This window comes from Oryzias latipes, chromosome 2 (assembly GCF_002234675.1).
Source record: "Oryzias latipes chromosome 2, ASM223467v1".
Taxonomy (NCBI): domain Eukaryota; kingdom Metazoa; phylum Chordata; class Actinopteri; order Beloniformes; family Adrianichthyidae; genus Oryzias; species Oryzias latipes.
Window position 1 is genome coordinate 17,362,263 of NC_019860.2, and position 18,013 is coordinate 17,380,275.

The 18,013-nt window shown below is 39.1% G+C and overlaps 1 protein-coding gene across 1 annotated transcript in view; it reads right to left on the bottom strand.

Annotated features, from left to right (window-relative positions):
- The window catches only part of LOC101175467 (cholecystokinin receptor), a 58,317-nt gene extending 48,508 nt beyond the window's left edge, over window positions 1-9,809 (bottom strand). Inside the window, exon 1 of the mRNA XM_004066683.4 lies at window positions 9,492-9,809. Coding sequence (XP_004066731.1) covers window positions 9,492-9,636 — 145 coding nt within the window. The 5' untranslated portion in view covers window positions 9,637-9,809. The remainder of the gene's footprint in view (window positions 1-9,491) is intronic.
- Window positions 9,810-18,013: the final 8,204 nt, after the last annotated feature.

An 18,013-nucleotide genomic window follows, 5' to 3' on the forward strand; every position in this document is an offset into this window, starting at 1 on the left:
ACTGAGTCTTTTCGCTAGCACTAGTGACCTCCAAACAGATCTGTCATACCTGTGTGACATTGTCCCGCGTTGTGGTCCACACTCGAGAGATCGGTATGAAAGCAAAGCATTCATACTGGTGCGGCAGTGGTTCAGGTGGTTGAGAAGGTTGGCCAATGATTGAAAAGGATCCCCGCTCCCCCAGCCAACTTTCCTTGTGTCCTTGGGCAAGACACTTTACCCTCCCTGCCTGCACTGTGGCTCCACTGGTCTGTGCATGCAAATAAATGTCCCAGTGGTAAAAGGCCATAGGCACGTACTGGCAGCCACACCTGTCAGTCTACCCCCAAAGCAGCTGGTGGTGAAAGGGTAGTTATAGCGTTGGCTTTTTTAAGCGAAAATAGTTGAGACACAAGCAGATGATCATCTGCATAGAAAATGCAACATTTCTAGATCAAATTATTAGAAATTAGAGATGGGAATCAGTGTTGTGTTAGAACCCACCAGCATATGTAAATGGGCCCCACATAAATTATTAGTGGTATACTTGAGCTAGAAATGGGCATGAGCTGCAACTGAACAAAAATGACGCCCTTGTGTCAAATTTGCATTATGGGCAATACCGTGGGACACATAAAAGATATGAATAAGTATAATGGCTACTTATGCTCACGCAATTAACCTGAATGCCATGCTGAACCTACTTGAGCCCTGTGTAGTAATTTACAGGTGGGGGGGGGACCCATGGGACCCATTCTTGAAGTTCATGGGTAAACCATATGGGGCCCACGTTCAACTGCTGATACAAAAACAGTAGGACAAGCTAAAGTTAGGATGAACTTTGACCTTTTTTGACCTTCACTAATATGGTGGATTAGTGTGAAGTACAATAGTATAATTTTCATACTCAACTGGTGTCTTGAACACCACAATAATTACCCAACACCTTAGTGCACTTCTACTGTCATTTGTTAAACATGTCTATTGAAAGGAGTTCTACGGTGGGTGTACTATGCTTGTTTGCAGTATTTCTTCACCCTTGGTCCTGCAAGTTAAACTTATTATAATTCAGTATGATTAGTTGATGTATGTTTTACGACAACACTGTGATTTTGTTTTCTTTTTAATTAAACTATTCTCTCAAAACTTCAATAAAGTAATAGTAAAAGCTGTGACCTTTTAACTTGAAGGATCTGCTTCTGTTGTTTTCTTGTTATTCACTTCAGAGCATAATTAGAACCAGTATCCCATTACTTTTACAACAGAAGCCTCTTTAGGGACTCCGGCATTGAATAACACATTCAGAAGAAGTATTTGCTTGTCGAAAACCATAAATTAGTATGTAAACCAGGCTGGAAAAGAGGCCCTGGTGTTTCTGTAGAGAACACGGCGCAAACTAATAACTAATTTGCCTTTTTTTTTTTTTTGCTAAAACACCCCAGAGGAAGAAAAAAAATATACACCACAGATAATTTTCTCCAAGTGCTTCTATTGCACATTTTATTAAAGTTCTTTTAGGTTTTATTTTGATGTGTTTATTTAATCACTGTCCTGGTTGTCTTCCAAGTTCTCTACAGGTATAAAAATATTCTCATTGTGAAGTTTTACATTACCCAACCAACATCCGACCATAGTTTCCTGACAAAGATTCTAAAGCACACAATGCCGCAGTACCACAGCAAACCACTGGAGCGTGGTTTCAAAAGGGAAGAATATTACTTAGAATCTCACATTTGGAAGCCAAACAATTCACCAAAATAAACGTATTTAGATTTTAACATGCATTGATCTACTTTGAGTTTTTGACAACTTTAGGGTAAAAATCCGTTTTTTAAATCATTATTTCCCCTTTAACACTGGAGCTGTCGTCGGTGAACACATGCTCTTTGAACTACTGTAACTCTTCAAGGGTTTACCCAATTAGTACAACTCGAATTATGCAAAGAAAAGCTACTGGATCTGCGTCAATACGCAAAGCCACTTTTCTCCACCTCAGAACTCGTTGGAATTATGTTGATCGCATAAACAGCTGAAGAGTTACGGTAATTCAAAGAACTTCAACACCAGAGCTAAAGCTCTGGTATTAAAGAGTACGTTTTTTTTAACAATTGCTTAAAGGGGTGTTTTTAGATTGACAAGGGGGTAAACTTAACTTTCACCTTGGAAGGCAAGATCCTCCATTTTCTGAATGTTGTAGAGTTAAGCCAAATAAAATCCATTGCTGACTGACTTCTAGTTTAATTTTCACGTAATTAAAAATCTGACACCTTCTCGTGTTATCCGAAACACCTCAACTAGACGTTGTCTGAAAGGCGTCCTATATGTATTCATAAGAGATAATCTCTACTTCTGTTTTGTGCATACATCTGGGCTCAACTTCTCCCTGAAAAGAGGTTTCGGTCTTTGTCATTTCACATAATCCATGGTTAAAGACTGGAGTTTAGATGGACTGGTAATTGTTACCTTTAAACAAAGTCTTTACTTCGATACAACATGGAGTTCCTGTGGGACTTTCCCAATCTATCTCCCATGGACAACATGCCAAGACAATTAATGTCTTTAACACGAAGACGATAACTCATTCTCAAATTGCCAAGAGAGGCTGTGGGTTTGCAGATGCTGATCAAAACAAGCTGCTTTGCTCTAAAACAAAAATGTTTTTTCCTCAGTAAAAGGGAAACATCTGCAAGAGTCGAGATGCATTCCTGCGCTAACTGAATTTGAAAATCCTCAACTGCGCTCCATGAAACCAAACCTGTAATCTGGATGTGTTCAGGCCTCTTAGGAAATTCTCGCTTCACCTCCAGCAAAAATCCCAAACTTATGAAAGAAGGGAAATCAAAGCGGTGATTTAGACGGCGTTTGAGGAGCTGAAGGTTATTTCTAAAGAGTTGTAAGCCCAGTGACGCAAGAATAATCTTTATGTGTCCCAAAGGAGCCGCATTACCTTACTTGGTGCATTTTTCATAACAAGCCATACAAAAAGACAAGGATCAGTTGAGTCTTGATACTATTGAAGGAATACAGGTGGAGGAAACTGTGATTCAGTTTGATTTGTGCTGTAATCATGAGAAATCAGGTGATTTTCTTGTAGTAAATTACAAGGTAGGTAAGAAATTTCTAGCAAAATCTTTAAGGTTTTACGTAAAAGTCAAATAAAGCCTTTATTATTTTACATTACTGGATAAGGTTATCTGTGAGTTAAAAAAATAAGTAAATGTTTGTTGCTATTCATTTCATTTGAGTTGTTGTAACATCTCTAACTCTGTCTGTAGAGGACACATTCATGCAGATTATTTTCATTCTCCCCTAAAAGAAATGACTAAAAACAGTTTACTTTTTCTTTCTATTGTACCAATGATAGTAATATGAACTACCAGCTACAAAAAGTATCTTAAGAAAGTAGTATTGGTACTGTATCCTTAATATTTCTCTAGGTCTTTTTTATTTTTATTTCTAGGTACCAACAACGTTTTCCATCCGCTTGAATGTTTCTCTAGTAGAACTAAAATTTCGATTTGAACAATTTATGCAAATGTGAATAATACAAGGTCAGTTGTTGGTCATGTATGGAAAGCCATTACCACCAAAACATTTGTTATGTCCAAAAACTACAACCAACCTGCAGCCTGGTTTTCGATTGGACAATATCTATTAAAAAACGGGGGGAGGGGGAGGATAAGTACCAATTCATCACAACTGAATTGTAAATGAGAAATACGTGAGGCACATGAAAAGCTCAAGCTAAGTGCTGTTTGCTTTCTTGTGTCACCTTAATGTGTTATAAACGATTCTGTTTACATAAAACCCAAACTATCCAACAGATTTCAAATTATGCACACAAAATGGAGGATTTTCTTTTCTCTTTAAAACCAGCTGCTATGATAACAGACAGACTTCATAAATGCATGTACCGGTATAAATGAAGCCTTCAGAGAGTTCCACCAGCATACAATAAATAAAGTGTCCTCCGTTCTTATGAAACACACTTCATAATGACTTAGATCCCATGTGCTCCAATGGATGGAGCTAGCTCAGCAAAGTGCCACTTTGAATCACCAAGCAGAGGCAAGGTGGGGATCAAGATGCTGTTCTACATTAGCGGGACCTGTGTGTAACGACCTGTACGGAGAAGTCAACCATCATTCTCATTATGTCACATGTTTACATGCATCTGTATCAGTCAAGGGACCTCAGTGTAAAAAACAAACATCCCAAAGACTTGGAGGACCATGGTGCAGAAAAAAGTCCACCCCTCTGGCAGAGAGAGCATATGTCTCAGCTGACCACAAACTGTCAGTTAGCATCTTAGTCAGATTTGTTTTGGCAACAAGTAAGTATCTTGTGTTTTCCTTCAGCTGTTAAAGACCTGCATTGTCACCATGGACGTGCAGGCACCTATAATTGGATTACCTTGAGCCTGAGAGCGAGACGTGGGAGGAGTGTTGGCGTCAGAGAAATTCTGCGAGTTCCTTTCTGTAGATGTTACTGTGGACTGATAATGATACGCAGATGAAACTGAAGATGTGGATCAGGTCTGTACGGTGATAGAAGTAGGGGAGAATTGATGGTTTGACTCAAAATGTTTCAAAATTATATCGTTTTTGTGATTCCCATTCTGTATTATTGTGTATTAAAACACCAAAAGGAAATCAGCAGCGCTTAGTTCCTATGATGAAAAAAATTCTCAACATGTTTACAACCAGTTTCCATTCGCACCTCTTAGATAGTTTTATTCCTGCATGTTAATCCTCATTTCAAGCTTAAACATATTTATTACTCTAAAAGCTTTTAATTGACTCAGCACAACTCTTTGGCCCCATTTTGATGAGTAATGGTGTATGGTCAAAATGTGTTAGCATAAGTGCAAAGCGGGGACACCAGGGTCACTTGCTAATGTGACAACCATATTACCACAGTGCCAGCAAAGACATTTTTGCCACTGATCGCTAAAGCTGCTTTGGGCACCATTTTTTTTACCCACATTTTGGGAGCTTGAGGGTATATTCAGGCTGGGAAACTCCATTGATCCAGACAGAGTCTGCTTTATTTGGTCCGGATCGAGTCCCGAACCTTGCAGTTGGTCTGTATTCAGACTGTCGAAGCTCATCGAAGCTCAGTCCGATTGGAAGCAAACTGAGATCACCTCAAAAGATGGCTCAGAAAGCGGTTCCTGGTTCAAGACCAGGGTCCGCTTGGGTGCATTCAGACTGAAAATTTGTGCCGATTTATCGAGGAAAACAAACTCTGGTTTACTGTAAGCAAACCAAATGCGTCCAGTCTGAGTACACCCTAAATCGACAGAGTTTTACACATCTGTCGATGCTTGAAAGGACCACTCACCTGGTTTACGTTGGTCAGTGATGGAGCCACATGGTACGACCCTGTAAGACTCAAATGAACTAGTCCAATATTCTGCTTGTTAATAGCCACAGAAAGGATTCTTGGTACAAAGATGCCAATTGGTCATTTTTATGGCAAAAATCTTTTTTTTTTTCAGACCTTCACTTCACACTCATTCTCCTTGGTTTTTAACCCAACACTACAAAAAAGTTCGCCTTTAAAATGTAAATAAATAAATAAACATCGAGCCAAAGATAGAATCCTTATTAGTGGAGCAGGAAGAATTCTTAAGACTTTTGCATTTTAAAGAATTCTTTCACTGAATAATTTACCATGTATTACAAATGGAAAAGTGGAATAGAAGTGCTTTAAAACGTGCAGCTATTTATCCCCCAAAATTTTCTGGCTCCAACAAAGATGAGCCGCGGCATTTCTAAAAGCATTTCGGCTCTTTAGGTCTTCGACAGAACAAAATCTCCAGTTCAATAAATGTGGCTGTACATGGGGGGGCTTTAATTTCCTGTCCAAGCTGCTGGCCCATGAGACCCACAACACACATGGCTCCAGTCCCTCTTTTTTTCTGACCTAGAAGGAGCCACACGTGTGTTCTGCAATGAAAATAAATGGAAGCATGTGTGTGTGTGATCCCAAAGACAAAGAAAACGATGAAAAGTAAGCAGGTTAGATTGGACTGAATATCCCCCCCCCCCAACACTTCACCTCTGCAGGTTCCTCCTATGAAGTTCACACAGATGTTGAAGTTCCTTCAATTAAAAAAAAAAACATTGACTACATATGAATTATTTATTGGACTTCATATCTTTATTTATTTTCTCAATACTGCAGTCAAGGATATTAAAAGAAACTCTTGCTTATGTTATTCCTCATTATGGAGTCAGCCCTTATGTTCAACTGGTGTCCTGATAGAGAGGGAGCCTTATCTTCTCAGAGACGGGGGGTTTAATCTTCTTTTCTGTGTCTGACTAGGAGGCGAGCAAAACAAACATTCTGAATTAAAGCTGCTTTGTCAGCGCACTACCCGCACTCGCTGCTCATTCTGATTGGGCCATAATTGATGCAGAGGAAAGAAACAGTCGCGTTAAATAGGAAGCTTAAGGACTCGGAAAGCCGGTTTAAATAAACTCCATGATTTTGTATCATTTTTAATCAGAAAATGCTGAAAAATCGTGCCATTTTTTTGGTGCATCTTATTTTAAATGTTTTTTTTTCTATATTGCTTTAAGCTACGTTCCGATTGCCCTCTGCAACATGCGTTCAAGTGACCACTTTCAATGAAAAGTCTATGTAAATGCACGTTCAAAACTCCAGTGATCACGTGTTACTACACAATTCCTTTTTGGGTTCTACGTACAAAACGTCAATCTTTGACCAATCAGCTACTCAGATTTGATAGTGATGGCTTCCCTTTTATTTCACGGAAGTGCCAACCATTTGAAAATGATCATGGCGGCCAAAAGTAACGATTGTGGTATCAGAATGGAGCTGAGAAAGAAAAAGCCTGTAGCAAGATTCACCAGATTTGTACTGACATTTTGCCCCCACCCTCTTCCAACTCTTGGTACGTGCGCTAGAATTGGATAGCGACGGTCCAATGTGAACACATGTGTGTCGCCTGCCCGGTGTGAGCAAAGCTTTTAAATATTTGGTTGCAGTTAGCAAATTACCTTAGGTTTGGATAATTTTGTAAGAAAGAGCTAGCAGTTAGCTAATACTAAAGACCAAGTTAACTGTTTTAATCAACTTTATTTAATTCTCAAAGTCTTACATTTTTTTAAGCAATTAATATTTTTGTGTGATTAATTAATCATCCCCTGTAATAGATGAATCAATTTTTAATTGCACCTAATAATTGCAGTAAAAGGCATGTTCAAGGTATTTTCATTAAAATTAATGATGCATCGTGGCAGAGCTAAAAAAGTTGCTTTATTTTTACACCACCAAGGGGTCTTTCTTGAACATAAAAAAAACAGCAGGTCCAGAGTCTCTACTTTAACACACAAAAAAGTAGGAACATGTTTCTGAGCAATCGAAAAAATATCCACCACAAACTATTTATCAAAACCATAATATATATGTTGAAAAACCTTATTCCACAGTTAACCGTCCAATCCGATCAGTCCTCCATGTACTCATTATTTCTGATAACAAACACCTTGTCAGGCTTTATCCTTTAATAGTTGTGGCCTTGTGGCTTTGATTTGGGTTAGTTCTGTTAACGACTACAAAGTCGCACATTGATGACATCACAGCAGCGACAGCAAGCGTTAAGAGCTAAATGTCAGACATGTTTTCAGCTGAGTATTAAAAAAACGTTCTTACAAACAGTTGCACCCTTGTTTTTTATATGTGAGAACAATAGTTATAGATTAAAAATGACGTAACCTGATTGAAAAAAAAGACACGTCCATTTATCTGTAATAAATTAAATGTAATTATTGTGATAAATTGACACCCCGGATTTATTTAGATGAATCCGTATCTAGTCGTCTTTAAGTGGATGCATCGGAATGGAGCGGAGCAGGCAGTTTGTGGCCCGCCCAACGTATTTTTCTACTTTTTCAAAGTGCATTTTTCTTCTGCTCCTGATTTACAACGAATTGAATGAAAAAGTAAAAAGAAAAAAGAAAAAGACGTGCAATTTTAAGCTTCATTTGCTTTCATATGTGTCAAAACAATGTCACAACAAATTTTTAAAAACACACTTTTCAGTTGAAGTTTACTTTTGGTAAACACAATAACAAACAAAACTGGTGTCTGTGCTCTTGTTTTAATTTTTAATTTCCTCAAGCTGCTTCCCCTTGCTTTAATTATCTTGTCCATGTGGACCATTTTCTTCAGCACAACTTAATGAAAGCGTTTCTTAATGACACAATTTTGCTTCTTTATTCTCAGTTGTGTTTTTGGGCTATTTGGATTCAGTCCTTTAGTTTTTTATGTACTTTTAAGTATTTGATAAAATCTTGATTTTAAATCCTACAATTGTCCAAAAATATTTACACTGGGATTGCCTTGTAGGGTCTTACTTAACACCAAAGAGTATTTTTGCAGGGATCATGTCACAGCGAACTTTTAACCGTACCAACCCAAAGGTAACTAAAAATGCAAAAAACCACCTCTATTTCTGCATAAACTTGTATATATAAAAAAAAAAATAGCAACAGATATTGTATATCCTTCTGCGCCTTTCTGCACTCAAGGATCATGGCAGCATCGACTCCTGCTGGTTTGACTGTAGCATGACTCTACATATGGAATTGAACCTTCAACCTGCCAAATGTGGTTCCAGTGTCTAAAGCCCCTCAGCCTGAGGCAAAAAAAAAAAAGTTAACAAATAAATAAATAAAATTGCAGTGTGATGCAATATGAGAAAAAGAGACAAATGGCATTTATGGGGGTCACCACAGTGAGGTCATGTGCAGAAGAAATTGGCGTTTTGCTGGGGCTTCACAAACGGAATCTAATGTAAAAAGTTCACTATGAGCCCTGAGCGTACTGTTCTAGAGTCCACAAGGATCAGCTGAAACTAAAACAAAAAGACATCCAAATTATGGTTTTGATTTAAATTTAAAAATCCTATAGCAAGGAAAAGTTATTGGCTACAAAAAATATTTAGTTATTTGGATTTTTTATTTTAATTTTTTAACATGCAGATCTAAAAAGGTTCTTTAAATTGAAAACAAGTTTAATTTTTTTTTTCAGTCAAGGTGCCATAAATAAATTCTTTTTTTTTACCCTGTGAGAACTGGTGTTAAATTTGACGACTGTTTATTATTATTTGTATTTCATTTGATTTATTATTTCTATTCTTTTTTATTGCTGCCACACCCAAAATGAACAAAAAAACAAATTTCTTAAATTAACTTAAAAAAAACCCAAAGAAAATTGTTCTTGGGTACTCCAGCCTTTTTATAAAATTTCAAAAAAAATCTCTTTCATATTTCTAAATCTGCACACTGACAGATGCTTCATGGTTATAACATGAAATGCGTCAGGGGAGAAAATGGCCATTTTTTGCACTGTAAATATTATCATTCTAAAGCTGCAGCTGTTTTGGTAGAAGTCCACCTTAAAACTTTAACTGAGAGAAATCAATTAGGAACGCGTGGGGATGAGCTTTGGGGCCACGTGGACTCCTGGCTTGCTCTTACCTCGGGCTCTGACTGGCGGTCTTGTCAGGATGGAGCCGTTGCTGCAGCTTGCGTTGTAGTCGCCAACCTCCGCGCTCAGGTTCCCCTGCTCCCCGCAGTGCGCCGACCCCTCCAGCGCGCTGGCGTTTCCCGCCACCCTCTCCATCACCACGCTTCGCCTCACCTGTACTTCTGTGCTGGCTTAAACCTTCACACCTTTTTTTTCATTTCAGTGCAGGATGAAACTTTCCTCCATGTGGAAAAACAAAAGAACGGAGGCAAAATAAAAAAAGAGAAAAAGATCAATCCTCCCGGAGTAACTGAAAGAAACCTTGTTCTGGTGGAGAGAAGCGCTCGCAGCAGAAGACTGAAGCTCGTCTGTGGAGGAATGAAGCTGCGCTGCTAAGGCAACTGAGGAGCTCACCGCCTCCTTTACTCAGTTTCTCCCTCCCTCCCTCTCTCTTCATTCATTTCATCACAAACAACCTCCAGAGGAACGAGCGCCGCTACAAAAAAATGATCTACAAATAATTGAGTTAAAAAAAATGATTTATACATCACTGGAACATGTTACATCAATTGTCTGAACCATTTTATTTACAGAAATTGTATATATAAACTTTTTAATCAAGTGAAACAATCAATCCTGATTAATCCATTTATGCATTACACCAATTAGACGGACCCCTTTGATGTTAGATGTTCACCTCCTGTGTAGACGAGCGTCATTTGGAGTGAAAATTAGGTTAAGTTGTTTTTGAATTAATCTGTAGCAGTGAAATGGAAACGATGTTTTTGGTTGTTTTACTAGTTGTTCATGTATCGCAAATTATATCCTCATTGCAATATTACTATTGCATACTGCAAGTTTTCCTCATATCGTGAAGCCCTAGCCTCATTCTACTTGTGGAAATGACCATATTTTTCGGAGTATTGGTCACAGTTTTTGTCATAATTTGACCAGAGGTGCGACTTACATGTGAATTTGCAAAAACAAATATCGGCTCACATATTTGTCATTTTGCCGCTAACAACCACTAGGGGGGGCTGTAGGTGTGTGTATCAGTATTTGCTACTAACAGCAAAGCAGAAGAGGAAGCTTCGTCCATAACAGTCGTGGTCATGATATCTGACCGTAGCTTTAAATGTCAATTAAAAACATGCATTCTTATTTATCTTTTATGTATTTTATTGTTGACTGCTTTTTATAATTGTGTTCTGTTTTTAATTTTACTCTTAATTTGCTTTATTTTACATTTTCTTCTGTTGTCCTTTTATTGTGAACCCCTGAAGGTGTTGTAAATTGCTAATATCAATATTGCTCCTAAACAAACATGGATCAGAATCTTATCGCTCTCGTCCTTAATTTTACGATTTGCATCGAGACATTTCTTTTCTTGTTCTTATTTTTTCCTTCCTCTGACTAATGTGGGACAGGAAGTTTGTCAAACTGGATTACAGAAACACGGAAGTACCGTCTAAAGCGCCGTCATTTAGACACAGCAGTAGAGGGTAAAGATGACAGTTCAAAAAAGAAAAGTTTATGATCTCATGAACCCAGACATGAAGACGTGGTTACTGATGCTGTTGTAGAGCTCTTCAAGATAACAAAAAAACTGATCTCTCAATATCATTCATGTCTTCTTCTGATAAGGCCAATAACTAGATAGTAGCTCCTCCCACATGCAATGGGGGCGTCTACTTTATGAACACACAAATAACACACTGAGCGTTGAAATTGACGGGCGTCAAAAAAGAGGCGGCGGATGCAAATTTGGAGCATGAATCCCTTTCTGTGGGAACAAAGACTTACGCGGGGCTTTGCAGATTTGTTCCAAAGTGTGCACTTTTCTCCCAAAAGTGCGACTTAAACTCTGGTACGACTTGTAGTCCGAAAAATATGGTAATCTTTTTTATGGTGTTTTTCCATTTTTAGGTGCGGCAGAAGGGTGGTAAATAAGATGACGCACAAATCATATTTATTTCAGAAGTAAAAAATGAAAAAACCTGCACAGAAATGTCTCACGGTAGTACTCAGTCCTGTCTGTCTGAATGTCCTGCCCAGTACTACACACTTCTTTGTCTGCTCCAGGATAAATGAGCACCTTTCATGCTGCCATCAGTCTGGATTATTTTATGAAGGTAGTAAAGATGAACAACTGTTGTTTAGTGTTTAAAAATTGTAATTCATGAAGCTTTTATGAGCTTTGTTACCTTCAAAAATCAGTACAAATGGTAAATAAAGAACATGTGCTCTTCTAACATGGTTTTATTTTGTCAAAAGCACCTCCTGAAATTGTTAATCTAACAGATTTACTGAGTTAACATGATAAAAACGCAATAAAATAAAAACCTGTTGGTAAAATATAATTTCTGTATTTATTATATAACAAATCATGCATCTCTGCAGCAAACAAACCCCTCGGGACTAAATAGCAGAAGACATATAAAATAATCGTTTAATATTCTAATCGTGGATGGCTAGAATAAACTAAACAAATGTTCCAAGGACATAAAAACTGGATGAAAACAGCGCTATGTGGCAAAATCATAGTACTGGTTTTTCATTATACATGTAATCAAATCAGACTTCTTTTAGTTGCACAAATACACCAGGAAGGAATTTAGGAAAATGTAACATAGTTAAATTTTGCTTACTTCTAGGGCTGTAATAAGTATCACAAAGCTCAGACAGTCACGATCTGTTCCGAAAAATTCCAGTATACACATATTTGTGGCGTCTGAGATCGATGATTTGCCATCTTTATGAATATAGAAGAATATAGTTCAAAAAACAATAACAAAAACAACACTTCAGGCAATGTAATTGTTGCTATAGAATTACTGTATAATGTTAGATTTTCTGGTGTAGAAACTAAATCAAACTTGTGCGCTACTTTCACCGGAAGTAAATACAATTTCAAAGTAAAGTGACATTGAAGGTTTTTATTTTCTTTTTTTTTTTTTTTTTTTCTTTTTAACTTGTCCTGTCCAACAGCTAGGCAAACAGATGAGAGCTGAGGGCCTCTTGTGTTGGACATATTTTACTTTAACAAGAGGGGTTATTCATCTTCAGACAAACCAAAGGTATGTCTGAATAAACCCCTTTTGTAATTGAGGCCAAACTTTATTAATTTCAATCATGTTTGAAAATCTTTGGTGTTGGACCGGACGGAAAAGGAAAGAGGGGAAGAAGAGAGAGGGACGTTAGAGAGAGGGGGGGTAGGAGGGTGATAATAGGAGGGGAAGGGGGGTAAGACCACGAAGCAGCATAGAGCAGACAGGTTTATTGGTTGTTTATCGTTATGGTACGGTTCAAATGTAGTACAGAAAAGGGCGGGGCCTGTTCACACACACTCAAATATTATCAACACACCTGCTAGCCGCAAAAATGTCCACATGTCAACATGCACACAAAACAGATAGTGTTCACGAACGCATACCTATGCCTTTAAACCAACTAGTGTGAAATCTTTCATTCATTTAATCATGCAAACTATTAGTGCAAAGGTGAGCTAACACCTGTGCTCAGGTGAGTGTTTATGTTCTTCTAAAATGGATGGTGGAATGTGAAAAGAAGGAGGAGGAGCGCCCAGCCACCCCCACACCCATACCCCCGCCGCAGCAGCAGCGGCAGCCGGAATTCCCCCAACGCCACACGGGAACAGGCAGGGAACAACCGCCCCCCGGGCGACCAAGACCGCCACCCAGGCCAGGGCCAGCAGGACCGCCGCGAGGCCCCCAGAGCCAGAGAGCAGGGAGGCGCAGAGGGAAAGAGAGCGCCGCCCCAGCCCAGCCAGGAAAGCAGCCCCCCGCCGCGCCGGAAGAGCCCAACGCAGGGCCCCACCGGAGAGGGACGCCCACAGCCCCAGACGAGCACCCCACCACCACCCAGGAGTTCCGGGCATCCCCCCGCCCCGACCCCAGGTACGAGCCAGGACCCCCCAAGGGAGACCCGCTCCGCACTCCAGGCAGCCACCCACCCGGTTTTTATTTTCAAAGTAAAACTATTGAGTGTTTTTTGTAGATGGAGAAAAAAAAATTGACTGAAGTTCAATTTATTGAAATAAGTTCTAAAACTAAGTCTGTTTTAAAACAATTAAAAAGCAACTGTTAGTTTTTTATTTAGGTGTTGTTGTGTCTTAATTTACCATATTTTTGGGAGTATACGTTTTAGTTTGTTGCGTTGTTTAGCCGGAGGTGCGACTTATACTCAGGTGCAACCTATATGTGATTTTTTTTTTCCAATTAGGTTTATGTGTTTGTTATTTTCCCACAAAGAACTACTGGAGGGCAATGTGAGGATCAGTTTTTGCTACTGACTGCAGCGCAGAAGAAGAAGAAGCACTGGGCTTGATGAAATTGTTCCAAAGCAACACAAACAATTTAGAATTCAACAAATTTAGGGATTTATAGTTATTTATAGTTAGATATCGAGTTTAGTTGACTTGTAAGCATGTTCTTCATGGTTATTTGAATCATTGCTTATATTTTGCGCTGAGATATTAGACACTTATTCAATTCCCCCCCTGTTTCATTGAAGCATCTGTGTGCATAAATTCAGTGTGCATCTATTTCATTAAATACATTTCCCTCAGAAGTGCAACCTATACTCCAGTGCGTCATATTTTTAAATTTTGTTCTCCTCTATAACACATTTTCTGGCCTCTGCAATTTACACTCAAGAGCGAATTATAGCCCTAACAGTGAGATTTCTGTTTCGTTTACTGTTGAAGTTAACCAGGAAGTTGTTTAAAGTGACAGATATCACTGCTTTCTTTCGAGGTCTATGTTTTTATCTGTAAAAGTTTTGTTGATTGTAATCTCCTGTTCTTAATAGAGGTATAAATAATGGTGATTTAAGTGCATTAAAAAGACACACATACAGCAACAGATTCATGGTTTGATTTGTGAATCAACAGTTGCCTTAGATACACTATTTCAGAGAAAAACATGAATTTCTTTCAAAAAGCTCTTGATGTTCCATTTTCCTGATCCATTTTGGCTCTTTAACCTTCAGAAATTAGTCGTGATACACGTCAGAGTTCTAAGAAGCAGACGGCTGCCGGTAATGAAATAAAAAGGGGGATGATATCATGGTTACACAGAACATCTGGTGCTAACATCTCATGTGAATGTTTGGGTCCTGTTTATACATCATTCTGATGATTTATGTTTTTCTGGAATGGTCTGCACCTTGAGGGAGTTCTGATGATGCTCCGTCGTGTCTGGTTCAGTTGAACGTTTATTTCTTGTCCTGCAGAGATTTTTGGCGCTCTGTGGAACGACGCCCACATTTTCGATTTAGCGGTTTGGCTGGCCCACAGGAAAAAAAAGAGTAAAAAGGTGAGCGCTTTAGGGGCTCCTGCGGTGCGCTATGATGACTTTATTTATGGGGAACAGACCGAGGCTTTACTTCATTTCATGAGAAATGATAGTGATGCTGTGAAATGTTTCAAGAGGCTGCGGGCTGGAAGGAGGAATAGTTTATTCTGAAGGGAGGACGGCTTTACGACTTGTTTTTTTTCCCCGGGGTGCTGCTGTCAGTCCTCATTTTACAAGTCTTCTTATTGCTTTTATACTGCCCAAGTGTGTAGGAGGTGTGTTTGTGGTGCTGATGGGTTTCCTCACATCCTAAGGCAACAGCTTATTAAAGCTGTGCCAACAGCATCTTCGGGCCTCCACCTCTTAAGTATTTAGTGTTGAGGGTTTAACAGCTCCTCCACATTGATTTCCGCCTCATCGAGGTCTCCACACGGGTCGCGGCCATTAAACGTGTTGATATGAGGAGCCTGGCTTTTTGACACGCTGGTGTGTCAGAAAATCCTGCTCTGGCTCCGGTATTTTGTTGAGTTTTATTGGAGTGCATTCAAGAGCAGACGAGACTTGATCTGTTGTCCATTTAACCCTTTAACACCTGAGCTTCCGATCCAGTGATCCAGTGTTGATGTTCTTGAAATGACCAAAACTATTTAACCGTTTACGCAATTAACGTAGTTCCCACGGATTCCAAAGGGGAGAAAAATAGCTTTGTGCGGATATGTAACACTTTCCAGTTGTACATTTTACAGCCTGGTTTTGCCACAAAGCAATATTTCTTTTTTTTATATAGCTGGAAATAAAATCAGGGGATACTTGTGTAAACAGTTGAAGAGTTATGGTAGTTCAAAAAATATTTTAATTCTTTTGATTGGTAAAAGCTCTGGTATTAAAGCGTTAAAGCTCTTCCAAATGATAGAAAATCCTTACGAGATTTGATCTGTCACCGCTTTAGCTTCAGTGTTGATGTCTTTTCAACCATTTACGCAACAAAACGCTTGAATTGTTTAAATTACTTGCGTACAAAAATTGTAAAATAAATTCTAAAAATTTTTTATTTTATTTTTCAGACTGGAAACGAAAAGCAAACAGACAAAAAAAACAGTTTACTGATATATATCAATGGTAAACATGATTTATTATATACTTTTACATCAAGGAAGTTCTCGGCATATGTGATAAAATAACTTAATACATTGGTCACTGGAATTATGTTCTAAGATCAGCCTGCGATTGGTGAAATCTGCTAAGTACCGGTAGTCAAATTTTCTTTTTTTTTTACAGATGTTTTAACATTTTCCGAGTTTTTCTCCTTTGTTTACTATCTCAAAGTTCAAACCTTTGTAGAAAAATACATCTATACATTCCAGAGTTTATGGAATGAAACCAACAGTCTGCCCGCGAGTGAAAATGTATGTAGGATTGGCAAACTAAACAGCAGAGAGGAGGTTGAGTGACCACGGTCTGCAGCCCATCAGCACGCAGAAAAGAATAAATTGCACTGAAAAACGTTTGCAAGACCACAAAAGGTGACATGCATTATAATGAGCTACCGCTTTATATCAATGTATCTTATTTAGTCAAAACTGCAACCAAATAAATTCAAATGCTGAAGTTAAATTTGTCCTACACCAATTCCTAACATCTCCTACTAGTCAAGCATGATCATGTGAAACATTCTAATAATAATAATAATAATCATGAATCTCACAATATGTCACCAAAGCCTTGAGTGACCATCGGCAGTTTGCTCCAAATCGGCTTCTTCTGTACTGCTATGGCAGTCGCTTCATTGTGCCAAACACATCTAAAGACCCACCCACGATGGAAATAGTGCTTTTAACATGTTCTTGTGGCATTTTTCAAATGATGGAGAACAAGTTAAGCTTAAAATTGCATTTATGTTAGACAACTCATGCAGTAAAGATTTATTCCATATTTCCTTTAATTTGGCAGAAGATTTATTCCACATTTCTTTTAGTTTGGCATAAGGCTCCGTTCAGATGCATAAACAAAGATCTCCATAGAAAACTTTGGGAATTAAACCACCCCTAACAGAGCTCACAGGTGGAAGCCGGGGAAGCGGGTGGGGTGACAAACGCAGAGCTCGCGGAAATGGAAGAAGAGGATTGGACCGGACCTGGAACTTAAGTAGGACGCTGAACAGGTGAGTTGATTGGACTGAACCGCCCGCAGGGGAGGAGTAACCAGCTAAACGCGCTGCTCGAGTTGCCTGCCCGAAATACTCCCAGGGTCGTTCACTTCTGAGTATTTGTGACACAAAAAAAATACACTGGGTGGTCCACAAGCTCCCTGCTCCACTCCACTCTAATGCATCTGCTTAAATCTAAAACTGTAAGGGGGAAAAAAAACGAACCTAAAGAAGGTCGTACGCTCCACAAACTTCAAAAGAAACTTTTTGATGCCCTGCAAGTTTGTGGCTGAGAGCAACAAAGCCCGCCCGCCCGCCTGCCTCTCTCATCTAAAAGCATTAGAGCTTTCATCCGTCACTGTGAAGAAAGAGGCTGTGATGTGTGTTTTGACTCTATCTGGGACACGCGCGCTCATTTGTGTACACGGGGCTGATGCTCCGACAGGTCTTGTCTCCATATCTTATGAGAAATTCATGAAGGGACATGATTCACGTGTCAGCCGAGTTGCAGGAAGAAAGAGATGGCTCGCCGGGGCGTAAATTACGAGCAAGCATTTTTACTTTCTGAGAGAAAGTCAGAAAAACGAGGATGATATAATTTCACTCTTGTACTAATAAATGTCAGGGGAGCTACGTGTTACTTTGGTTTATTTTGTTATCGAGCGGTGCAGCTGTGAGGTCCTCCAGAACTTCTGTGGAGCCTCTCAACGATGGACACCGCTCTAAAAGCCCATTTTCTTCTCACCTGCCAATTTCCAGACACTTACAGTATAAATAGCAGCTCTCTCTGCCGGTGAGACATACACCAACAGTATTTTTGTGAAAGCTCCAAAGGCAAGGCGGCATACCAATCAGCATCATGTATCAGCACTGATTAGAGGTGCTGGCGTCAAACCCTGGACGAAATAAAATTTAAAAAAACGGGGAACAACCAACAGTGGATTTATTCAGAGTGCCTTTGGGTTTGGCCTACACTCTATAGATTGTGAAAGCAAAGTGAATTAAAGCTGCCAGCACTACCTTGCCCTCTTCCTCAACCACCCAGCTCAGAGCTACACGTAACAAATTAATG